Below are 21,235 nucleotides of genomic sequence, written 5' to 3' on the forward strand. Positions count from 1 at the left end.
TAATGCCAGGGAAATCACTGCAGTCTGCTGTAAAAATTCTAATGGTGTGTTTTTGTTTTATTAATGACCGTGCACTGAATACGAGAGTTTGCAATTAATATATGTTATACCGTACGCTGTCAGCAACCTCAGCGGCCGGCAGCGACATTCGTGCGTCTTTATTTTCAGTAACCCAAAATCAACAGGAGGTGACCTGTCAATAGTCAATGCACCAAAATCTACAGTAAGTGACCCTAGACATGTGTCGAATACCGGTTTCAAGGTATACTGTGGTAGGAAAACGTCACCGTTTCAAAACCGTAAAAATTTTCCAACATGCCATCCCTACGGTGTTAGCTAATTTTTAAGTCCCAAAACTACATGGAGAAATCCCTCGCTTGCAGCTGCAAGGCTCAACCCTCCCCCACCAGTTCTTGCTCAGTGTCAGTGAGTCAGCTGTGCTACACAATGGCTGGAGGAGGTGAAACTCCTGAACTTTTGTCCCCCACCGAAGAGAAAACGAAATCGCTGGTATTGGAATACTTCGACTACAGAAAAGTTACAGACGGCCGCGGCTTAGAGGAGGAGGGCCAGCCGACATGTAAAACATGTTTGCGGAGGGTTGCTGTCGAAGAGGCAATACCTCCAATATGATTTCGCATTTATACAAAATTAAAGGTTAGTAAACACTGTCATGAATGTTTCCCACCGGCTACGAGAGTTAACTCCAGCGTGTTTAGTCTGTCTAGCGGTGGTAAAACGTGTTGTTTTTTTTCTTTCTAGCAACTGTGTTGAGAAAGAGTGTATGTATAATGTAAATATGATACGAGTCATACACATGTGTTTTTGTGGAAAATAATTCAATTACTTTTGTTCTGACGGTAATAATGTTGAGCAGTGGCTGTGGCATTAGGCTCACCTAAAGACTGCATTTATTTTAATTTTATTTAGAATATTTTTGTCATTTTTTAAAAATATATTTTAACTTAACATTATACTTATGTTTTAATTTGCTAAAATGTTTTGAAAAATAAAAATCCTGTTCAATTGATTTTTGTTTTTTTAACACCGATATTTTAAAGTAACACATTTTAGAGCTGTAATTGCAATACTGTGATACCCTGAAACTGTGATCGTTTGGCTTAAGGTTATCATACCGTCAGGATCTCATACCGGCACATGCCTAAGTGAGCTGTAAATGCCACAACAGGAAAAGGAATTGACCAAAAATCAACAGGAAATGTCGTCAAATGCCCCAAAATTAACTTGTTGCCTGGCATTGGCTACTATTGACGGCCATACTAGTGAGAAACTCATTCCAATTCTGTTGTAGAATGTCATACAATGATTTCCTGACCCATGTATCGATAATTTTTGTTTTATTATCGCCATATCGTGACATCGTCATTATTGTGAGCCTTATATTGCAAATCATTTCATATCGCGAGGCACCCAGAGGTTCCTACCCTTAGTGCAAAATCTGTCCTTTCATTGGACAATGGGGCTCAAAGCGGTCATGTTTGCAGTGAAATAATTTTTTTTTCTTCATCAAAAATTCTTGCGACATGTTTTCGAGATAAGTTATTGTTTTAAAGTCTTTAAAATGTCTTAAAAAGTAATAAATTCTAAAAGTCAACTTTTAAGATGTCAAATGGGGGCCGAAAAATATTGTCCCGTGGGCTGCATGTTTGAGACCCCTGCCCTATATGATTGTAATAAAAACATTTAAGAAGACAAAAAAAAAAAAAAAATCATTCGTGCATGAAAGGGTTAATAACCACATACATGCTGTTAACATCCCGTGTAAATGTGTTTTTGTCAGATAACATCTGTGGTTGCAGAAAGAAGTAACTGGCTGCAACTGTACACATACACAGTAGTAGTTCTCACTCTAGGAACTGTAAAATAATCTGTGAAAATTGATATCGTAACATTCAAAATAAAATTTATATACAGTACCTACTTAGAACATTCAAGTTACAGTAAATCAAACCTCCTAACATAGCTTTGAGCTAATAAAAAAATCATGGATATATTTGTGATTTACCACATCATTCTGACAAGCATACTGCATTTCTCACGCTTTCTGTGTATAAACGTTGGTGAATCAAGGCTAAAAATAAGATTTTTGAGGTTTAGTCGCGCACACTCTGGATACAAAAGTTTCCAACACGTCCATATTTTTCAACATGTAGAATATGCTTGAGTAAAGTTTAGTAGGACTGCAACGATTAATCAATTAACTCGAGTAATTCGATTAGGAAAAAAAAGCTTCGAATCAAATTTTGCTGCTTCGAGGATTCATTATTAAAGTAGCGTTGTAATGGTTTGTTTTGAAAGTGTTTACAAATAAGTTGATTGATTTGGGTGGATACACTGCCCTCTAGTGAACATGACACAACTCATCTAACATGGCTGGATCCAGCTACTCCCTGTTAAGACCATATAAGGTTGTAAGTTTTTGTTTAAGCTAATGTGATTTTTTTTTTTTTAATTGATTCATAATTTAGTTTAGAGCTATATTTAGCAGTTTTTTGGGGAATATGTGTTTGAACGATTTGATTTGCATTGCAAAAACATAAAAACATTAGCATTTCATGGCATTTACGCTAGTGGATTTTGGCTATACAAGTTAGCAAATTGCCTTATGTTGTACTTCAGGCCTCATTTTTTTGAATTTTTATACCGTTTGAGGCTAAAATGAAGTACTTTAATTTATTCTTTAAAAGCATTCATTGCTTTCATGAAACGAAAGTGCAATTTTGCAGTTTCAAAAAAACACTCAGGATTTTTTTTTTTTTTTAATTTACTCTTTTGAAAGTGCAATCTTAGCAAGCCTTTGTTTTACATCTCCTAAAATTGATTTTGCAACATATTAAATGTTCCTAATCTGAATTTTCAAACTAACTGGTAGATTAATCTATTACTTAAATAATCGATAGCAGCAGCACTAATGTTTAGCGCAGTTCATTTGCTGATTGTCTTTGACTGAAGTCTTTGTCATGCATATCATATTGTGATAATTATGTCTGCTTCTCAGTGCTTTTCAATGTCTTCTAGTTTTGAACTACAGTGGTGTGAAAAAGTATATGAACGTTTTGGAATCCCTCACATTTCTGCATAAAATCACCATCAAATGTGATCTGATCTTTGTCAAAATCACACAGATGAAAAAGTGTCTGCTTTGATTAAAACCGCCCAAACATTTATAGGTTTTCATATTTTAATGAGGATAGTATGCAAACAATGAGAGAAGGGGAAAAATAATTAAGTGAATCATCACATATAATATTTTGTGTGCCCCCTGCCCTTTGGAAGCAATAACTTCAACCAGACGCCTCATCGAACTGTTGCACATCGATCAGGACTAATCTTGGCCCATTCTTCTCTACAAAACTGCTGTAGTTCAGTCAGATTCCTGGGATGTCTGGCATGAATCGCTGTCTTTAGGTCATGCCACAGCATTTCAATGGGGTTCAAGTCTGGACTTTTACCTGGCCACTCCAGAACGTGTATTTTGTTCTTCTGAAACCATTCTGAAGTTGATTTACTTCTGTTTTTTGGATCATTGTCTTGTTGCAGCATCCATCCTCTTCTTAGCTTCAACTGTCTGACAGACGGCCTCAGGTTTTCCTACAAAACATCCTGATAAACTTTTGAATTCATTTTTCCATTAATTATTGCAAGTTGCCCAAGCCCTGACGTCGAAAAACAGCCCCAAATCATGATGCTCCCTCCACCATGCTTCACGGTGGGTATAAGGTTTTGATGTTTGCGAGCGGTTTCATTTTTCCTCCACATGTGACGTTGTGTGTTACTCTCAAACAATTCAACTTTGGTTTCATCAGTCCCAAAAATTATTTTTCCAACTTCGTGGAGTGTCCAAGTGCCGTTTTGCGAACATTAAACGAGTAACAATGTTTTTTTTGTGTGTTTTTTTTTTTTTTTTAAGACCATAGTGGCTCTCTCAGTGTAGTCCTCCCATGAACACCATTCTTGGCCATGGGTTTAGATATAGTTGATGTGTGCACAGAGATATTGGACTGTGCCAGTGATTTCTGTAAGTCTTTAGCAGACACTCCAGGGTTCTTTTTTACCTCTCTGAGTATTCTGTGCTAAACTATTGGCGTCCTCTTTGGTGGATGACCACTCCTTGGGAGAGAAGCAACAGAGCCAAACTCTCTCCATTTGTAGACAACTCTGACTGTCGATTGATGAACATCCAGACTTTTAGAGATGGTTTTCTATCCTTTCCCAGCTTTATACAAATCAACAATCCTCGGTGCAGCAGCGTCTGCAGTAATGCGGACTCTGCACCGGTCCGTAGTGGTGAAGAAGGAGCTGAGCCGAAAGGCAAAGCTCTCGATTTACCAGTCGATCTACGTTCCTACCCTCACCTATGGTCTTGAGCTTTGGGTCGTGACCGAAAGAACAAGATCCCGGATACAAGCGGCCGAAAAGAGTTTCCACCGCAGGGTGTCCGGGCTCTCCCTTAGAGATAGGGTGAGAAGCTCGGTTATCCGGGAGGGACTCGGCGTCGAGCCACTACTCCTCAGCGTAGAGAGGAGCCAGCTGAGGTGGCTCGGGCATCTGGTTCAGATGCCTCCCGGACGTCTCCCTGGAGAGGTGTTCCGGGCATGTCCCACCGGCCGGAGGCCCCGGGGACGACCCAGGACACGCTGGAGAGACTGTCTCTCGGCTAGCCTGGGAACGCCTTGGGATCCTGCCGGAGGAGCTGGTTGAAGTGGCTGGTAGAGGGAAGTCTGGGCTTCCCTGTTAAAGCTGCTGCCCCCGCGATCCGACCCCGGAACAAGCGGAAGATAATGGATGGATGGATGGACAATCCTTGCTCGCAGGTCTTCAGACAGCTCTTTTGACTGAGACATGATGCACATCAGACAATGCTTCTCATCGAGGCATTTCTTAACAGGTGTGTGTTTTATAGTGGGCAGGGCAGCTTTAAACCACTCATCAGTGATTGGGCACAGACCTGACTTAAATTGTTTGGTAAAAATTGGTTTCAACTGCTCTTTAAGTCTCCTTAGGCAGAGGGTTCACTTAGTTATTATTCCCCCTTCTGTCATTGTTTGCATGCTATCCTCATTAAAATATGAAAACCTATAAATGTTTGGGTGGTTTTAGTTAAAGCAGACACTGTTTTTACATCTGTGTGATTTTGACAATATCGGATCACATTTGATGGTGATTGTATGCAGAAATGTGGGTAATTCCAAAAGGTTCAGATACTTTTTCATACCACTGTATCTGCTAAAGTGGTTAGAAATGTCAATAATTATTGACCAAATCCTTAATAAGGTGCACATGGTACACTTTAGTTTGTATTGAATGAATTTAATATACGGTAGAGGTAAATTTAAGACAGTTTGGTTGAATTCCTTGTATTAAACAGTTAGTTGGGAATTGATTTTTGCAATATGAAGGAGTCCTTGGATAAACCTGTCTGCTAGAAGGTGTCCCTGGACCCCAAAAGTGAGAACCACTGTCTGCCTGAGAAGTATTCCTTTCAGTACTTTGGGGTTAAATTTGACCTTGAGGGATAGCTCATGTAATGTAATAAACTGTCTTTTTATGATGGTTAACATCATTTGGATTAGATAATCTGATTTAGGGTAAGAGACAGACTGTGAACTGGTTGCCCGCCGATCGCAAAGCAAAGATGTAGACAAACAACCATCCAAACTCACTTTTAGCTCACCTTATTCTTATATAATCCTATGCTGTAATTGTGCCCTCTGTTTTTTGTTACCCTGTTAACCCTCAGTTATTCATCTGCAGTCTACAAAAAGCATCTTCCCGCAACAAAGAGGAACAAATTAGAGGAAATGCGTTCTCGCGCTACTCTTTTATGCCAAACAAGGCACACAGCTGTGAGTCAGTTGGCCTCAAATTCCAAGCCAAGGTGTGAGCAGCCTTCATTAAGAACGACGCGTCACAAACGTCACGAGCTTGGGAATCCTGCTGCTAGTGTGTAATTGTTTGAACTTTTCATCACTCTTTGCTAAGGCATGGCCTCTGCTGTCCATGGATGATGCAGATGACAGAATAATGTGTGTTGGATTGATTCAAAATCATGTCTGCATTTCTGTATCAGGTGACTGTGATTACAGAGGGTTTAACTCATTCGCTGCCGTTGACAGCGATAGACGTCCAATCCATTTGAACTAGTACTGCAACAATTAATCGATTCACTCAAGTTCTTCGGTTAGAAAAAAGCTTCGAATTAAATTTTGCTGCTTCGAGGATTCGTTTAATTAGAATGGCATTCATAGGCGGAGTTTGACTTATGGGTCAGGGGGGGCACAACATGTTGATGACCCCGAAATGCAGTGTCAGCAATAAAATTAACTAACAAGAATATAATAATAAATTGAATATGAGCGTTTTTTTGTTTCCCATCATTCTTGAGGGGAATTCTAAATCAGGCTGCTCGGGCAATACTTTTCCCCAAGATCGTCATCCATTGAATATGGTACGCCCGCCGGTGTTGTGCCAATATAGTTACCCAGGTCAAAAATCGTATCCCCTAGGCGGAGCCATATGGAGGTAGATTTGTGTCGTTATTATTCAATTTTTAAAAAGTTGCGTCAATTAAAATATATATTTTTAATTAAGAAAAAAAGTGTTTCCAAAAACTCAAAAAACTTTTGAAACTCAAAAAAATGCATGTGAAAGCTATTTTTCCTTGATTTTTTGTTTTGTTTTATTGGAGCCAAGTTTTTTTTTGTGATTGAATCAACTTTTTTGATTGAAGTAATGTTGATATGTGTTTGGGCCACATTTTGGCTAGGACGTTTTTGTCTTTATTATTCAATCAAAAACTAAGTTGTTTCAAAAAATATATATTTTCAAAAAGAAAAATCATTCAAAAAAAATTTTCAATCATAGAAAACGTTTTTGAATGCAAAAAATATTTGAAATTGAAAAATTAGCATTTGAACACTTAATTTTTCATTGAAAAAGTTTTCTTTGATTGAAGCAATCCTCTTTATGTTTGGGCCATATTATGGGTAGGACATTTGAGCCTAAATCATTAAATCCACCCTAAAAGTTGCTTCAATCAAAAAAAAAAAAAAAAAAAAAAAAAAAAATCATTTGAAAATAAAATTGCCCTCCCTCAATTTTTTTTTTTTTTTTTTTTTGGGGGGGGGGGGATCATATGCAAGGCAAATGACTGTCTAAGGTGCTAGTCACATGATCTGTTCAAAAAATAATTTTGACCCATTCTAAAAATATTTTTTTTGGTTCATTTAATTTGTTTTTGTTGCAGTTTTATTGCTTTAAAACTTATATATGTATATATATATATATATATATATATATATATATATTAGGGCTGTCAAACGATTAACATTTTTAATCGAGTTAATTACAGCTTAAAAATTAATTAATCGTAAGTAATCGCAATTCAAACCATCTCTAAAATATGCCATATTTTTCTGTAAATTATTGTTGGAATGGAAAGATAAGATACAAGATGGATATATACATACAACATACTGTACATAAGTACTGTATTTGTTTATTGTAACAATAAATCCACAAATGGCATTATTAACATTCTTTCAGTTAAAGTGATCCACGGATAGAAAGACTTGTAGTTCTTAAAAGATAAATGTTATAGTTACAAGTTATAGTAATTTTATATTAAAACCCCTCTTCATGTTTTTGTTTTAATAAAATTTGTAAAATTTTCAGTCAAAAGTAGTTAATATAACAATAATAATAAGAATAAAAATAAAATAAAAATAGAGTGACCAAAGTCTGATTAAGTTTTACGTGTATTTTGCATAGCTATTTTGATATGGAATGCCAGTTCATTTTGCATTGTTGTTTAACTGTGTGTCAGAATAGGGCCTCATTACTATAGACTGAAGTGCTTTTCTTTTTGTGAACATTATTTTTTTTTGGAGAGATAGTAAAATTATTTTTGTTGTGCTTTCACTAAACGATACTTATGTTTGTTGTGAAGGAGTTGCCGAAGCTCTTGCCAATAAACGGCGCAGTCCAAAGAACGCCTGTGTCCACTCGCCTTTACTGTATAACATATATCTGTACATATCTTACCCAAAATACAGCAAGAGACACATAATTGCCACTAAAAGAAAGAAAACTTACCGAAATATGTGTGGAGCACAAATAGCAATTTGCATCGCATTGTGCATACAGCATAAACGTCTCACAACTACTAATTCTCCCACGTTTAGAAGAAACACCATGAGTATGGAACGGCGCTGCCCCCAAGCGGCCGGTGGCATTCTCTTCACTCTTAATGTCCATAAACGGCCTCATTGTAATCTGTTTGAGGCAATGTGCGAGCGGGTCAATCACTGCATGCGTTAATTGCGTCAAATATTTTGACGTGATTAATTAAAAAAATTAATTAACGCCCGTGGGGAGAACAAGTATTTGATACACTGCCAATGGGTTTTCCCATTGACTGTGTATCAAATACTTGTTCTCCCCACTGTATATATATATATATATATATATATATATATATATATATATATATAGGAAAGTAAATTTCATGCAATGACACTTTTCGGCCACCACGGGGGGGCCTGCCCCCCCCCCCCCTTAAAATCCGCTTATGATGGCATTATAATAGTTTGTTTTGAAAGTGAAAGTGTTTTGGCAAAGTTACTGTGTGGTCAATGGAAAAACAGTTCATTTTTACAGCAACTCTGGTTTGTCTGTCACTATCAATGGCAGCCAGTGAGTTAATGAGATTTCGCAGACAAATTGTTGCATATGACTTGTGACTCTTAAGCTTTTATAAAATGACATTTGCTGCAATTGATCATGCTCAGATGACCCTAAAAACAAGTCATGGAATGTTTATAATGTAATGCTACTTTAATGACATTGCTTCACATTTTCAGGAAAGCTTTTATCATGACAGCGGAACATGACGACAAAGGGGAGGGAGTTAGTTAACTAGATCTTGTTTTCACTAAATCCTTTTGAAATGTGCTTTAACAAACTTTACTCTTTAATAAGGGACAATGCTTGGAAATGATAAGCAGATGGTGCATCATTTATATCATAGTATTGGTGTGTGACATTCTACATGAATTAGTTAGCTGCCTCCACAAGCACTTGAGATACACTTTACATCCGAAGGGAATTTGACCAGATTTCTTTGAACCAAATGAATAAAACTCTAAGAATTATTCCTATTATTCCTAAAATCTGAAACAAATTGATATGAAATGGATGTAGCTCACCTTCCCAGTTAAGGGTGGGAACCTCTGGGTAGCTCACGATAACGATGATCTCACGATTAGGCATGTGCCAGTATGAGATTCTGACGGTATGATAACCTTAAGCCAAAATATCACCGTTTCATGTATCACAGTATTTGAATTGCCCTATATATAGGTAAAACGGCGCCATTACAGCTTGAACGCGACAATGCGTGAGTGGGCCGTGCAGCGTATGCATTAATTGCGTTAAATATTTTAATAACGTGATAAATTAAAAAAAAAAAAATTACCGCCGTTAACGGGATAAATTTGATAACCCTACCTTAAGCCTAAACTAAGACTCTGGATGAGTGTAACATATTATGTCTGTAACGTTAAATACAATTAGAAAATGATTTATTTAAAAAAAATATATATATGTTAAAAAAAGGCATGTCCGATATTTTTTTGCCGATTCCGATACTTTGAAAATGACGTGATCAGACCCGATCGATCGGGATGCTGATCGATCGGGACATCTCTACTTATTACACATATTAATTTTGACTTTTCTTTTTACAAATTTGAAAAAAAGGTTTCATTAGGACCTTATTTTTCAAATTTTGGGATTCTCTGGTGATTGCTTCATATTGATGGCATTAAATTAATTGTATTTTTTTTTTCGTTACTGTCGCATTTTCCCCAATATTTTAGATGGAAAAAAACGGTAAAAAGGGTAAATATATGAAAATGAAGATCTCGACCACTCCTTGATGTCTGCGATTTCTGCATCGCAACCCTTGTTATATTACCATGTTTCACCCTTAAAATTCCCAAAAAATCCAGCTGTGGCCATTCACAGTTGTGTCTTGACACTCGGTTTTACATGCTTCATGGAGTTTTGGGATGGAAAAGAGGTACTGTAATTTCTGGACTATTGGGCGCCCCTGATTACAAGCCTCGCCCAGTACATTTTAAAGGAAAAACCATTTTGTACATACATAAGCCTCTCCTGCCAATAAGCTGCGTGTGCCCACTTAGTAACATGAGATATTGACAAAGAAATACACAGAGTTTTCAAAATTTTAATAACACACCTTAACTTTCCGTTCCAAACAGCGCCAGCAAACACGGCGGTTATATAGCGGCGGATGGAAGTTACATAGCATCAACACGGTGGTAACAGCACTAAGTGGGCTGGTTATTAAAAACATAAAAGTCTTTGTTAGCTATCTTCATCTTCCTCTTCCTCCTGTGCACTCAAACCATGGAAGTCTTCACCCTCAGTGTCAGCTATGAAGATGCTCAGATACACTTTGCCACGCACCTACTCAGTCTCTCCTTCGTTGGCGCCTTCAATTTCTCCCATAATGAGGCAAATTCACTCCTGAGCCTGTGCCATCCTCCTCGTCACGCAGCAGACTGGCCCCTCGAAACCTGTTGGTGATGGCGGACTTCTTTCACAATACACCGCTTCACGCTGCCAGGCTCCCTCGGCATACTGTGCAAAAGCTGCTCTTCGCATGCGACGAGTCTTGGCAAAAGATCTCTCGCTGCTTGACATATAAGCTTCCATACAACTCGGATGGCCAATTTAATTTCTTCTAGGATTTTCCATGATGCGGGTCTGCCAGTTCTACTCATGCACAAAGATGATGCACAAAGACGAGGGTCCACCACCTCTATTCATGCACAACGCACAGTTAAACCACCGGTAATAGTGTAAACCAGCGTCTTCCTCGACGCATATATTCAACGTGTCTCACTCCCACATTCCATGCTCGAGCGCGCCTGGCGGCTGTCAGAAAAAGCACAAATTGGCCGCATCATTGCACACGCCGCAGGACCCAAAATGAGGGGGAAAAGTAGCGGCTTGTAGTCCGGAAATTACGGTAGGTGCGCGATAATATGTCATTAAAATCGTGGCGTCTTTAATTCTGCTCTCGCGTGCTCTCACCTCCAGTTAGGGTTTCGCTGTTTGAAAACATTTTTTTTTAAATGCCCTCCTGTTCAAAATTGGGGGTCTCAGAGCAGAACTTCAAGTCACCTGAGTGTTTTCCGCCATATATTGTCACACCCCTATTCCCAATGTTATTGTCTTGGCACGCAGCACCTCTACTGGTTGCAGCCAAGTAGTGCGTTCTTTTCAATGGCTTCAAAGTTTTGATTTCCATTTCACTGATTTCTGCTCCACAGGGCGAACTAACAAGCGGCAATGTCAAATGAACGGACCCCTCTCATCAATTCAGGGGTGTGCGGTCTGTCCATGGCAGTGGCGACGTGCGGCACTGTCATGGACACGCCTCCCGATTCTCCACCGGGGACGAGAGTAAAAAGTAAAGAGCCCCGAAAACTCAACACATTTTTTGGCGTGATGGTGCCGACTATCCTCTCCATGTTCAGCATTGTGTTGTTCGTGAGAACAGGTGAGCTATGTTTGAAGAAAATTCTTCAGCCTGTGAACCTGACTTAACATAAGCTTCTGTTACAGGTTTCGTCGTTGGTCACGCGGGACTCCTTCAGGGTCTTGTCATGGTGTTTGTAGCCTATATCATTATAGCGCTTACCATTTTGTCCATCTGTGCAATTTCCACCAACGGGGCAATACAGGGAGGTGGCGCTTACTGTATCCTTCCCTATTAAAATGCATCTCTATGCTGAACTTCCCTTTGTTTGAAAAAGCTTGACTTCATTTATCAGACATGATCAGTCGATCTCTGGGCCCGGAGTTCGGAGGAAGTATTGGGTTGATGTTCTTCCTGGCCAAAGTGTTTGCATGTGGAGAATATGTTCTTGGTCTGGTGGAAGCTATTCTTGATGTGTTTGGCAGGGATGAAGGTAAGTTGTTTCTGGGGGCACAGTGTTGTTTTCGTCAACAATGACAATAGCGAAAATATTTCATTGATGAACAGTTTTTTCATGACAACGACGAGCTAAAAACTTGGTTTGGGGGACTAAAACATAACAAAATAACATTTACGCAAATGATCACTCCAAATATAATGTAAAAATACAAAGTGACAGAACACAAAATATCATAAAATTCGTAAAAACAAAGAACGCAGAGAAGAACAAGAAAATAAATGTTCATCATTTTGAACACTCAACATTCATTCAAACCTCATCTCCTACACTGTCTTTTGTTATCATCATGGCAAGCGACAGTACCTCGACCAATGAGATGAGTGAGATTTCGTATTGTCATTGTTTTGTCAGCTCATTGGTCAGAAAGCAGGATAGGCGTGGTAATGCGTTTCCATGCATATTCTTGTAAAACACCAAACCAGTATTCGTTCGTTTTACAAAGAAGGTTTTCGCGTTTCATAATAATACGGGACAAAGAGCGTCCATGTCATAGACTTCAGTTGATGGGGGGCGGGGTTGTTCTGTCGGGGGCCTATTTTCAAAAACTTAAAATTCAATTATTTTCAAAACAAAAGCCGCTAGCGACTTAAAACCAAAACAGGCCCCTCCCTTAGGCATATTTGAGTCTCCATGAGCAGACTCTCGTCTGCATGGGCGTCGCGTGCTTGGACGGGCTCGCGTGCAGCTGGATGTGATTGGGCGCGCTCAGGTGGGGGGTTCCGGTGCCGGGATTGGCGGTGGGGTGGCTAAGGTCGGTTGCCAACGAGCTTACACTCACAAGGGATTCACACGATTACTGGGTTGTAGATCACAAAGCTGATTTGTGTACACTCTACCCCTTTCAATCTCTTAGCTTATAGACTCCCCCATCCCCTTCTTTCCCTGGTCAATAGGCCCCCCACATGGTGTCAACCGTAAATACATCTAGCTGACGATAGCACCAACATATTCATAGTTAGTGTAGGCGTTCAATGTATTTCTGGTTGTTGTTTGTGTTTCTTTTCTTTCTTCTCTTGTTTCTTTTCTTCTGTTCCTCCGTAACCCCTTCCTGTTCGCTGCTTTGTCATAGTAAACGAGGTATGTTGAATGATTACAATGGGAGTATGTCATACTCTCAATGTGAAACATTAAAACGGTTCAGACCAACCGGACACTTAGACTTCCATTCTCCATGTCAAACAGCTAAACAGGACAGGTTTGGGGGGGTAAAAAAAAAGCTACTTGAAAAATACTTGATGAAAGCTTGCAAAATAATCGTAATTTTACCCAAAAAAGGCAAATTGGCATTTTTCTAACTGCAATAACAAATTATTTTGGTTAAATTCCGATGTCGATATCACCTCAGCAGGTCTGGCCTGCCATCTGGCCCTTGTCATTTTTAAATTGAAATGTTACACAATATAGAACATGTAAAAGCCGATTTTTTTTTCTTTTGTATGGATGCAGAAATGTCTAAATCATAGTTGGACGAAAATTTCCTGATTATTTGAATGTAAAGTTATGCTATTGTGTATCGATACGAAATCCAACGTGAAAAATATGGACCAAGTACAAACAGCATGGCAAGGTTGTTAAAGTTAAGCGTTCTGGTAGACATCCAAACGTCATGACAAACAACTAAAGCTCATGACAAACAACTAAAGCTAAAAGGAAACCATCATTGACACTTAAACAGAAAAGAACAAGACTGCAAGGAGAGGCAATCATGGACTGTGAATGACTGGTTGAAGGTTATTTTCACTGATGAGTCAAGAATCTGCATTGGACAAGGTGATGATGCTGGAACTTTTGTTTGATGCCGTTCCAGTGAGATTTACAAAGATGACTGCCTGAAAAAAACATCAAAATTCCCTCAGTCCTTGATGTTATGGCATGTCAGGCAAAGGCACTGGGGAGATGGCTGTGGTTAAATCTTCAATAAATGCACAAGTTTACTTTGAAATTTTAGACAGCTTTCTTATCCCTTCGATTGAAAATATGTTTGGGGATAATGAAATCATTTTCCAAGATGATGATTATTTGGACAATCCATTCAACCTTTCAAGTACGTTTAGAGGTTGTACTGGTATTATACTTTTAGGAGAAACTGCTGCATATTGTTGTGAAATTATCTAAAACATGAGGGTAAGGAGTACGGAAGATGAATGAAGGTTTATAGTCTTCCATTTTTAAAAGCTGAAAGAGTGTTTTGACCTAAATGAATTGCACCTCTACTAACAGTAGCCACTTTCTCGTTTTTTTTCCCAACGTCCCTTTTTTGGTTTCAGAAACATCCATATCCGAGGGCATCCACGTCCTCCCTCAGGGTTACTGGTACACCGTGCTCTACGCTTCTGTAGTCCTCCTGCTGTGTCTCGTGGTGTGTCTGGTGGGCGCTCACATCTACTCACGCATGGGCTTCGGCATCCTGCTGCTGGTCACCGTGTCGCTGCTGTCCGTCTTCATCAGCTCTTTGGCGGTGAAACCTCAGAATTTTGTCATCGCTCACGCGGGTCCCGGCAATCAGACTCTGCGTTACAACGCCAGCTACACAAGTTTTAACTTGACCACACTAAAGAACAACCTTGGCTGTGAGTGTTATCATGTGCTTTGCTGTATTATATTTATAAATCTCGACAATGTATTGTACTGTGTCACTTTTTCACCCTGCAGCTGGTTACTCGTTGGACTACAGCACCAACACAGTCATGTCGTTTGCCACCGTGTTTGCTGTTATGTTCACCAGCTGCACAGGAATCATGGCTGGAGCCAACATGTCAGGTTATAGCTTTTCTGCTTCTAAGATTTTTTGGTAACACTTTACATAAGTTAATGCATTTTTAGACAATAACTAATGTTTAAGTAACATTACAATAATTAATATAATTGCTTATCTAACATTTATTAATATATTAATTAACATGAGTTAATGCATTAGTTAATGCATAACCAGACAGTAAATAATGGTTTGGTAAAATTAAAAATATATACAGGCCTATATAGGGTTAGGGTTTAGGGTTAGGGTTTGTTAACTTAAAAAGTGCATGTGACACGAAAAAGCATGTTTATTTCATAATACACGCGGTATTTTATGCTACTGAATGATATGGACCGCTTTGATGTGTGTGGAAGCGATCGCTATATTTATTTAGTTTTTTTAATCCCGCGCCATGAAAATGAGTGACTTCCGGCTTCGGTCTTGCATTGAGGAGGAGGGCGCTGTGACGTTTACGGTAGAAGACGTCCTCTTCACTATACAGCGTACTGTTGTCTATGAGGACGAAGGATTCAGCTGATTTTGTGGATTAATAGGTTTATTTTTCGCATCATGCCAGCCAAACGGCTGCAGAAAAATTATTCTGTGTGAGGGAGAGGCGTATGCGCCTTTTTGGAATTTCAAAAGGTTCCCATTCACCGTGGATATTTACTGTGGGACCATTGGACTTATGAGGAAGTGAGTAAACATCTTGTTTTGTATTATGTCAAATATGAATACAGCGATTACAAAGTAAACACTGCAAACTTTCTTTAAATAAAGGACTACTTATGTTTGATCATTGATAGGCATGTAAAAAGCTCTCCTCATGCACGTTATAGCAGCACGTTAGCTGCACAACAACTGCAGCCACCCTCCTCCGGGGAACGAACTGTAAATTGCTCTCTGCCGGGCGGTTTACCGATCCGCAAAGACAATCGACAACCCAGTCATCATGTCAAATAATCCAGACTATTTATGTGTGATTTTCCGCTTGGAAGACTTTGAAACATCAATCGGTTCGGGTTAGCATGTCGGCTAGCTGTCACGCCTTTTGGTTTGTTTACATTCTCCGAAGCCGGGGAAGGGAAATGACATATGTCCGATTTAGGTGTCATTAAATATCGTTCGGGAGGTGCGACAGTAAAGGTGAAGTCGACAGTTTTGACCATTATGGAGTAATTTTGCCATGTCGTCCTGAATAAATGCATTTTTATTATTTCATATTCCATTTAGCACAAGACTGTTATGCCATTTATTTAGCAATTGGGGAAAATACTTGGATAAAAAGAATATCCTGTAAAAATATTGAAGTAAAGAGACAGAAACAATGACATTTTGCAGCTCTCTTCGTCGCGTTTTCCTCGTTGTGAATAGTTCCCCCTCGACGGGCTGACTGGTCTTTCTCAAGCCATTTATATAGCTATTGGGGAAAAATACTTGGATAAAACGAATATCCTGTAAAAATATTGAAGTAAAGAGACAGAAACAATGACATTTTGCAGCTCTCTTCGTCGCGTTTTCCTCGTTGTGAATAGTTCCCCCTCGACGGGCTGACTGGTCTTTCTCAAGCCATTTATATAGCTATTGGGGAAAAATACTTGGATAAAACGAATATCCTGTAAAAATATTGGAGTAGAGAGACTGAAACAATGACATTTTGCGGCTCTCTTCGTCGCGTTTTCCTCGTTCTGAATAATTCCCCCTCAATGGGCTGAATAGTAAAACTGATGAGCCCAGTCTACCGCTGACATCATCCACCTGTTGGGGACGCTAAAGCCCTATAATGGTAGGCGTGGCTAACCAGCAGATTAAAAGACTAATTTCTAGTCATCTGCGCTTTGCTAAATTGTTGTATATAGTCGAATCGTCTCAAAATATGATTGTAATTCACATAATAATGCCATTTAAGACTTTTTTTTCTCATTTCGTATGCTCTTTAAGCATTTATAATTTCTTAGTTATGGGACACATGAACTAAACTTTACAATAAGGGTCAAAAAAGGATTCAGTAATGGTTAATAAAGGTTAAGGAGGGGGGAACTTAAGTATTCATAATTTCTTAGTTAAGGGACACATGTGCTACATTTTACAATAAGGGTCCAAAAACATTCAGTAACGGTTAATTAAGGTCAAGTAATACTTATGAGGTACGTTCACGTGAAATACCATACTTAAGGTTAGGTTAGCAGCACCCAAGGACTCACAGAGCAATGTTTCTCATTTTAAAATAGCAATCACTTACTAGTACCTGTATATATTAATAGCTATTTATTAATGCACTAATGTCTATGTGAATTAATGTTAAGTAATGTATTATATACATATATACGGTATGTATTAAAACCGAACCTTGAGTAAGTAAGTAAGTATTACTTAACCTTAATTAACCATTACTGAATGTTTTTTGGACCCTTATTGTAAAGTGTAGCACATGTGTCCTTTAACTAAGAAATTATAAATGCTTAAGTCCCCAACCCCCCGCCCCCCTTTAAAAACCATTACTGAATGCTTTTTGGACCCTTATTGTAAAGTGTAGCACATGTGTCCCTTAACTAAGAAATTATAAATGCTTAGGTTAACAAACTCTAACCCTTTATAGGGCTATATATATTTTTTTTAATTTTACTAAACTATTAGTTACTGTCTGGTTATGCATTAACTAATGCATTAACTAATGTTAATTAATATATTACTAAATGTTAAATAAGGGATTACCGTATATGAATTATTGTAATGTTACCTAAACATTATTTATTGTCTTAAAATGCATTAACTAATGCATTAACTCATCTTGATTAATATATTAATAAAGGTTAGATAAGGGATTAAATGAATTATTGTCATGTTGCTTAAACATTAGTTACTGTCTAAAAATGCATTAAGTAATATTAATTAAGGCAGTGGTCTCCAACCTTTTTTGCACCATGGGCCTTTTTTATTTTTTACGGACTGGCAATGTGTGGCAGAAAATGACAGTAAATATAAAATAACACAACAGAGCTTAAAACGAACATTAAGTGCATGGAAAATGTAACTCCCCATACGCTGAATAAACCTTTTTTAACAGCGGCCTCTCCTAAAACTTGACGGAAAATATCCTTGGTCACAAGCATTATAAGTTATAAGTATATAAGTTATCTCCAATTGTAAATGGTTTCTTGGCTTTGGCGATACAACTTGCCACGAGGTATGATGCTCTCAGGGCCCTCAGTTTGTTGCCTTCGTTTGCTAGCTTTTAGCTACATATAATGCAGAATGGACTTGGTTGTCGGCTCCTATTCAGGCTCAGCACGTGGCCTTTTCCGCGTAAAAAAGCTGTTCAAAGACGTCGTCGCCCACAGCACACAGCCAACAGGAGCTAACAGACTGTTTACATTGATTGACGCTAGACTGCAAACACCACAGTAAGGGCGGCCAATCACTAAATGGCGACATACATACATCTCTACTCGGATTAGTATAGATGTGCCAAGAGGCACAGGCCAGATTACGGTCGTAAACAAATTATTCATTATTTCTCTGCGGCCCGGTAGGAAATGCGCCACGGACCGGTACCGGTCCCCGGCCCAGTGGTTGAGAATCACTGAATTAAGGGACCCTTATTGTAAAGTGTCACTGATTTTTTTCACACCACCTACAAAAACGTACAGAGGAGTACAGTTGTTTGAAAAGTATTCTAAGGTGGTTGCCTGTTTTCTCTAAATATGGTCACCGCGAATAGTGGGGATGCACTGTACTTGCCGAAACTTCGTAATGATTCTTTAAATACATTTCATGATTAAAATGTCTATTAGTAATTTGAAACGATATCCATTTGAATGGTTGTTCTTCTGCCTGAAGGGGACCTGGAAACTCCGAGTGTGTCCATCCCCAAAGGAACCATTGTCGCTGTCATTTACACCTTCACTGTCTACCTCCTATTATTCTTCTTGGTCAGTGCCACTTGTGACAGGTGGGAAACTAAAGTGAAACCTGATTTTTATTTCGCTAAAAGTACTGCATATGTTCATTCTTCTTTTTCCACTCCAGAACATTGTTGATTGAGGATTACGGATTCCTTCAACGAATAAATATTTGGCCACCGTTTGTGACTATTGGAATTTACTGCAGTGCTCTGTTTGCTGCAATGTGTGCCATGATAGGAGCATCTCGTATACTGCACGCTCTCGCTGTGGATCAGCTCTTTGGTACTAATTAACTTCACCAAGAGGATAATGCTAACTTTGATCCAAGTCATTTTTTCTAAGCGGATTTTCTTTATTGACAGGGTTGCCGTTGGCACCTGCCACGATCACCACAAGCTCGGGGAACCCGTGGATGGCAGTGGTTTATACCTGGGGTCTGGCACAGGTTAGCGAGCCATCTTCAGCAGTTACTTGCTGTGGAGCTTAACAATGTCCTAATTGCTGTCATGTTTGTGTTACAGTGTGTAGTATTTGCAGGGCAGCTCAATGCCGTTGCCAGCTTGGTGACCGTTTTCTACTTGCTCGCCTATGCTGCTGTTGACTTGGCTTGTTTGGCTCTTGAGTGGGCGTCCGCGCCCAATTTTAGGTACTCGCAGCTATTGTTGACTTTACGAAGGTTCTATCTAGGCTGTAATTTTACAAACAAGAAAAAGTGCACCTTAAAAGCAAAGTTGACATTTTTTGCCATATTGGGTCTATCTGTGGGTGACCATTTTATGTGGGAAAAATTTCAGATGAACCCCCACTAATTTTGGGTCTGACATGAGCGTGTTATATGTTTTTTTTTTTTTTTTTTTTTTTTTTTACCCACATAATTGGAAATGGGCCTTTGGTAGTGCCCCTGATAACTGATAATCATAGATAGTCTTTGGAAGAAGTGCAAGACTTTTTAGCCATCATTAGATCAGCAAGTATGTACTTGATAGGTTTCCAAACCCCAATTTTGCAGCACCTGTGGACCTGAAAAAAAAATTCCCCCCAGGGTTGTAAGTGTTGTGAGGGTTTGCGAGATTTCCTACATTTCCAGTACCCACTGTAAATTGTGAAATAAAGTAAATTATTATTTTAAGGGGGCACTTAAAAAACGGCATTGCCATTCTTGCTTATCTTTAGTGGCAGTTTGGATATTTCATGGGGCAGTAAATGTTAGTTTATTTTCACTGAGGCTGTGTCTGTTTATGTTACTGTGTTTTACAGGCCGACCTTTCAGTATTTCTCCTGGCACACGTGCCTGTTAGGAATCCTGAGCTGTTTAGTCATGATGTTCGTCATTAACCCCGTGTACTCATCGGGGAGCATCGTCCTCCTGTTGCTATTGCTGCTTTTCCTCCACTACCGCTCGCCCACCAGCAGCTGGGGCTACGTCAGCCAGGCGCTTATCTTCCATCAGGTACGAGCATCGCACTTTGCTCTTAAAGGGATCGATGGATAGAAAGACTTGTAGTTCTTAAAAGATCAATGTTATTATGAGTTAAAATAAGTTGATATTAAAACCCCTCTTGATGTTTTTGGGCAGTGACAGCACATGGTTACGCTGCCGGTCTTCCAGAGTATGACTCTAGCGATATAAACATGTCATCTGCATATGGAGATTTGGGGGGTCTATGCCCGCCCTGGTGGCATAAAAAGTAATTGCATATAATTGACTTTCCAATAATATGAATTTAAAATCAAGATTTTGCCGGTAAAATGTTTTCTTTAAAAACTTTAAAGAAATAAAACAAACAACGAAAATGGATGAAATGAACAAAAAAAATTTTTTATAATGAGTCAAAATTACTTTTCAAACAGATCATGTGACTAGCATCTTAGAGGCGGTCATTTGCTTTGCTTAGCCCTAAAAAAACACCTGAGGACAGAAGAGGCAAGATGGATATACGTAATTTTTTCAAACCTAAGCTTTCAAAAGCAACAACAACTACTGAGCCGAGAATGGTGAGCAGAGTTTGTTTGCTCCACTAAAGACGTTAACCTTCAAAAATGATGGGAAACAAAAAAACAAAAAACGCTCATTTTCAACGTATTAATATATATGTTCCTGCCTGGAATATTCAATCAAAACAGAATCAGCGTCTACTTCTCCACTAGGGTAAACAGAAAACGTTTGCGCTCACACCGCACAGCTGGGATGCCTGTATGTACGAGCATGGACTAAGCTACTATCTGAACATACAGTATATCTTAAGGTAATCTTGTTGCTGACATTGCGTTTCAATAGTTTTACCCCTCTGCTACAGAAGTCAAACGCCGCCTATGTTCATCTGTTCAACCCTTTCAATTTGAAACCGAGAAGAACATTAATGAGCATGACAGCACTGTCGATATTTCACAAAACGAGCAGCAAAAGCAAAATGAACAGGAAAGACGGGATGAGACGAAACGAGAGTAGAAAAAAAAAAATAAAAACAACTTCTGGACAAATGTGCTACAACGGCGAAACATCTACCAGAGATGAATTTGACACCCAAAGTACTACCGTGCGC

At 39.0% G+C, this 21,235-nt stretch overlaps 1 protein-coding gene across 2 annotated transcripts in view; it reads left to right on the forward strand.

The window, feature by feature from the left end:
- The window catches only part of slc12a9 (solute carrier family 12 member 9), a 40,171-nt gene that overhangs the window by 2,867 nt on the left and 16,069 nt on the right, over window positions 1-21,235 (forward strand). For both annotated transcript variants that reach the window (XM_057820937.1, XM_057820938.1), the window contains exons 2-11: window positions 11,382-11,611; window positions 11,677-11,811; window positions 11,886-12,023; window positions 14,318-14,620; window positions 14,703-14,810; window positions 18,628-18,739; window positions 18,817-18,974; window positions 19,055-19,137; window positions 19,214-19,338; window positions 19,950-20,142. In XM_057820937.1, the coding sequence (XP_057676920.1) occupies window positions 11,401-11,611; window positions 11,677-11,811; window positions 11,886-12,023; window positions 14,318-14,620; window positions 14,703-14,810; window positions 18,628-18,739; window positions 18,817-18,974; window positions 19,055-19,137; window positions 19,214-19,338; window positions 19,950-20,142 (1,566 nt within the window). In that variant the 5' untranslated portion in view covers window positions 11,382-11,400. The remainder of the gene's footprint in view (window positions 1-11,381; window positions 11,612-11,676; window positions 11,812-11,885; window positions 12,024-14,317; window positions 14,621-14,702; window positions 14,811-18,627; window positions 18,740-18,816; window positions 18,975-19,054; window positions 19,138-19,213; window positions 19,339-19,949; window positions 20,143-21,235) is intronic.

Source organism: Corythoichthys intestinalis, chromosome 18, assembly GCF_030265065.1.
Source record: "Corythoichthys intestinalis isolate RoL2023-P3 chromosome 18, ASM3026506v1, whole genome shotgun sequence".
In the NCBI taxonomy this organism is placed as follows: Eukaryota; Metazoa; Chordata; class Actinopteri; order Syngnathiformes; family Syngnathidae; genus Corythoichthys; species Corythoichthys intestinalis.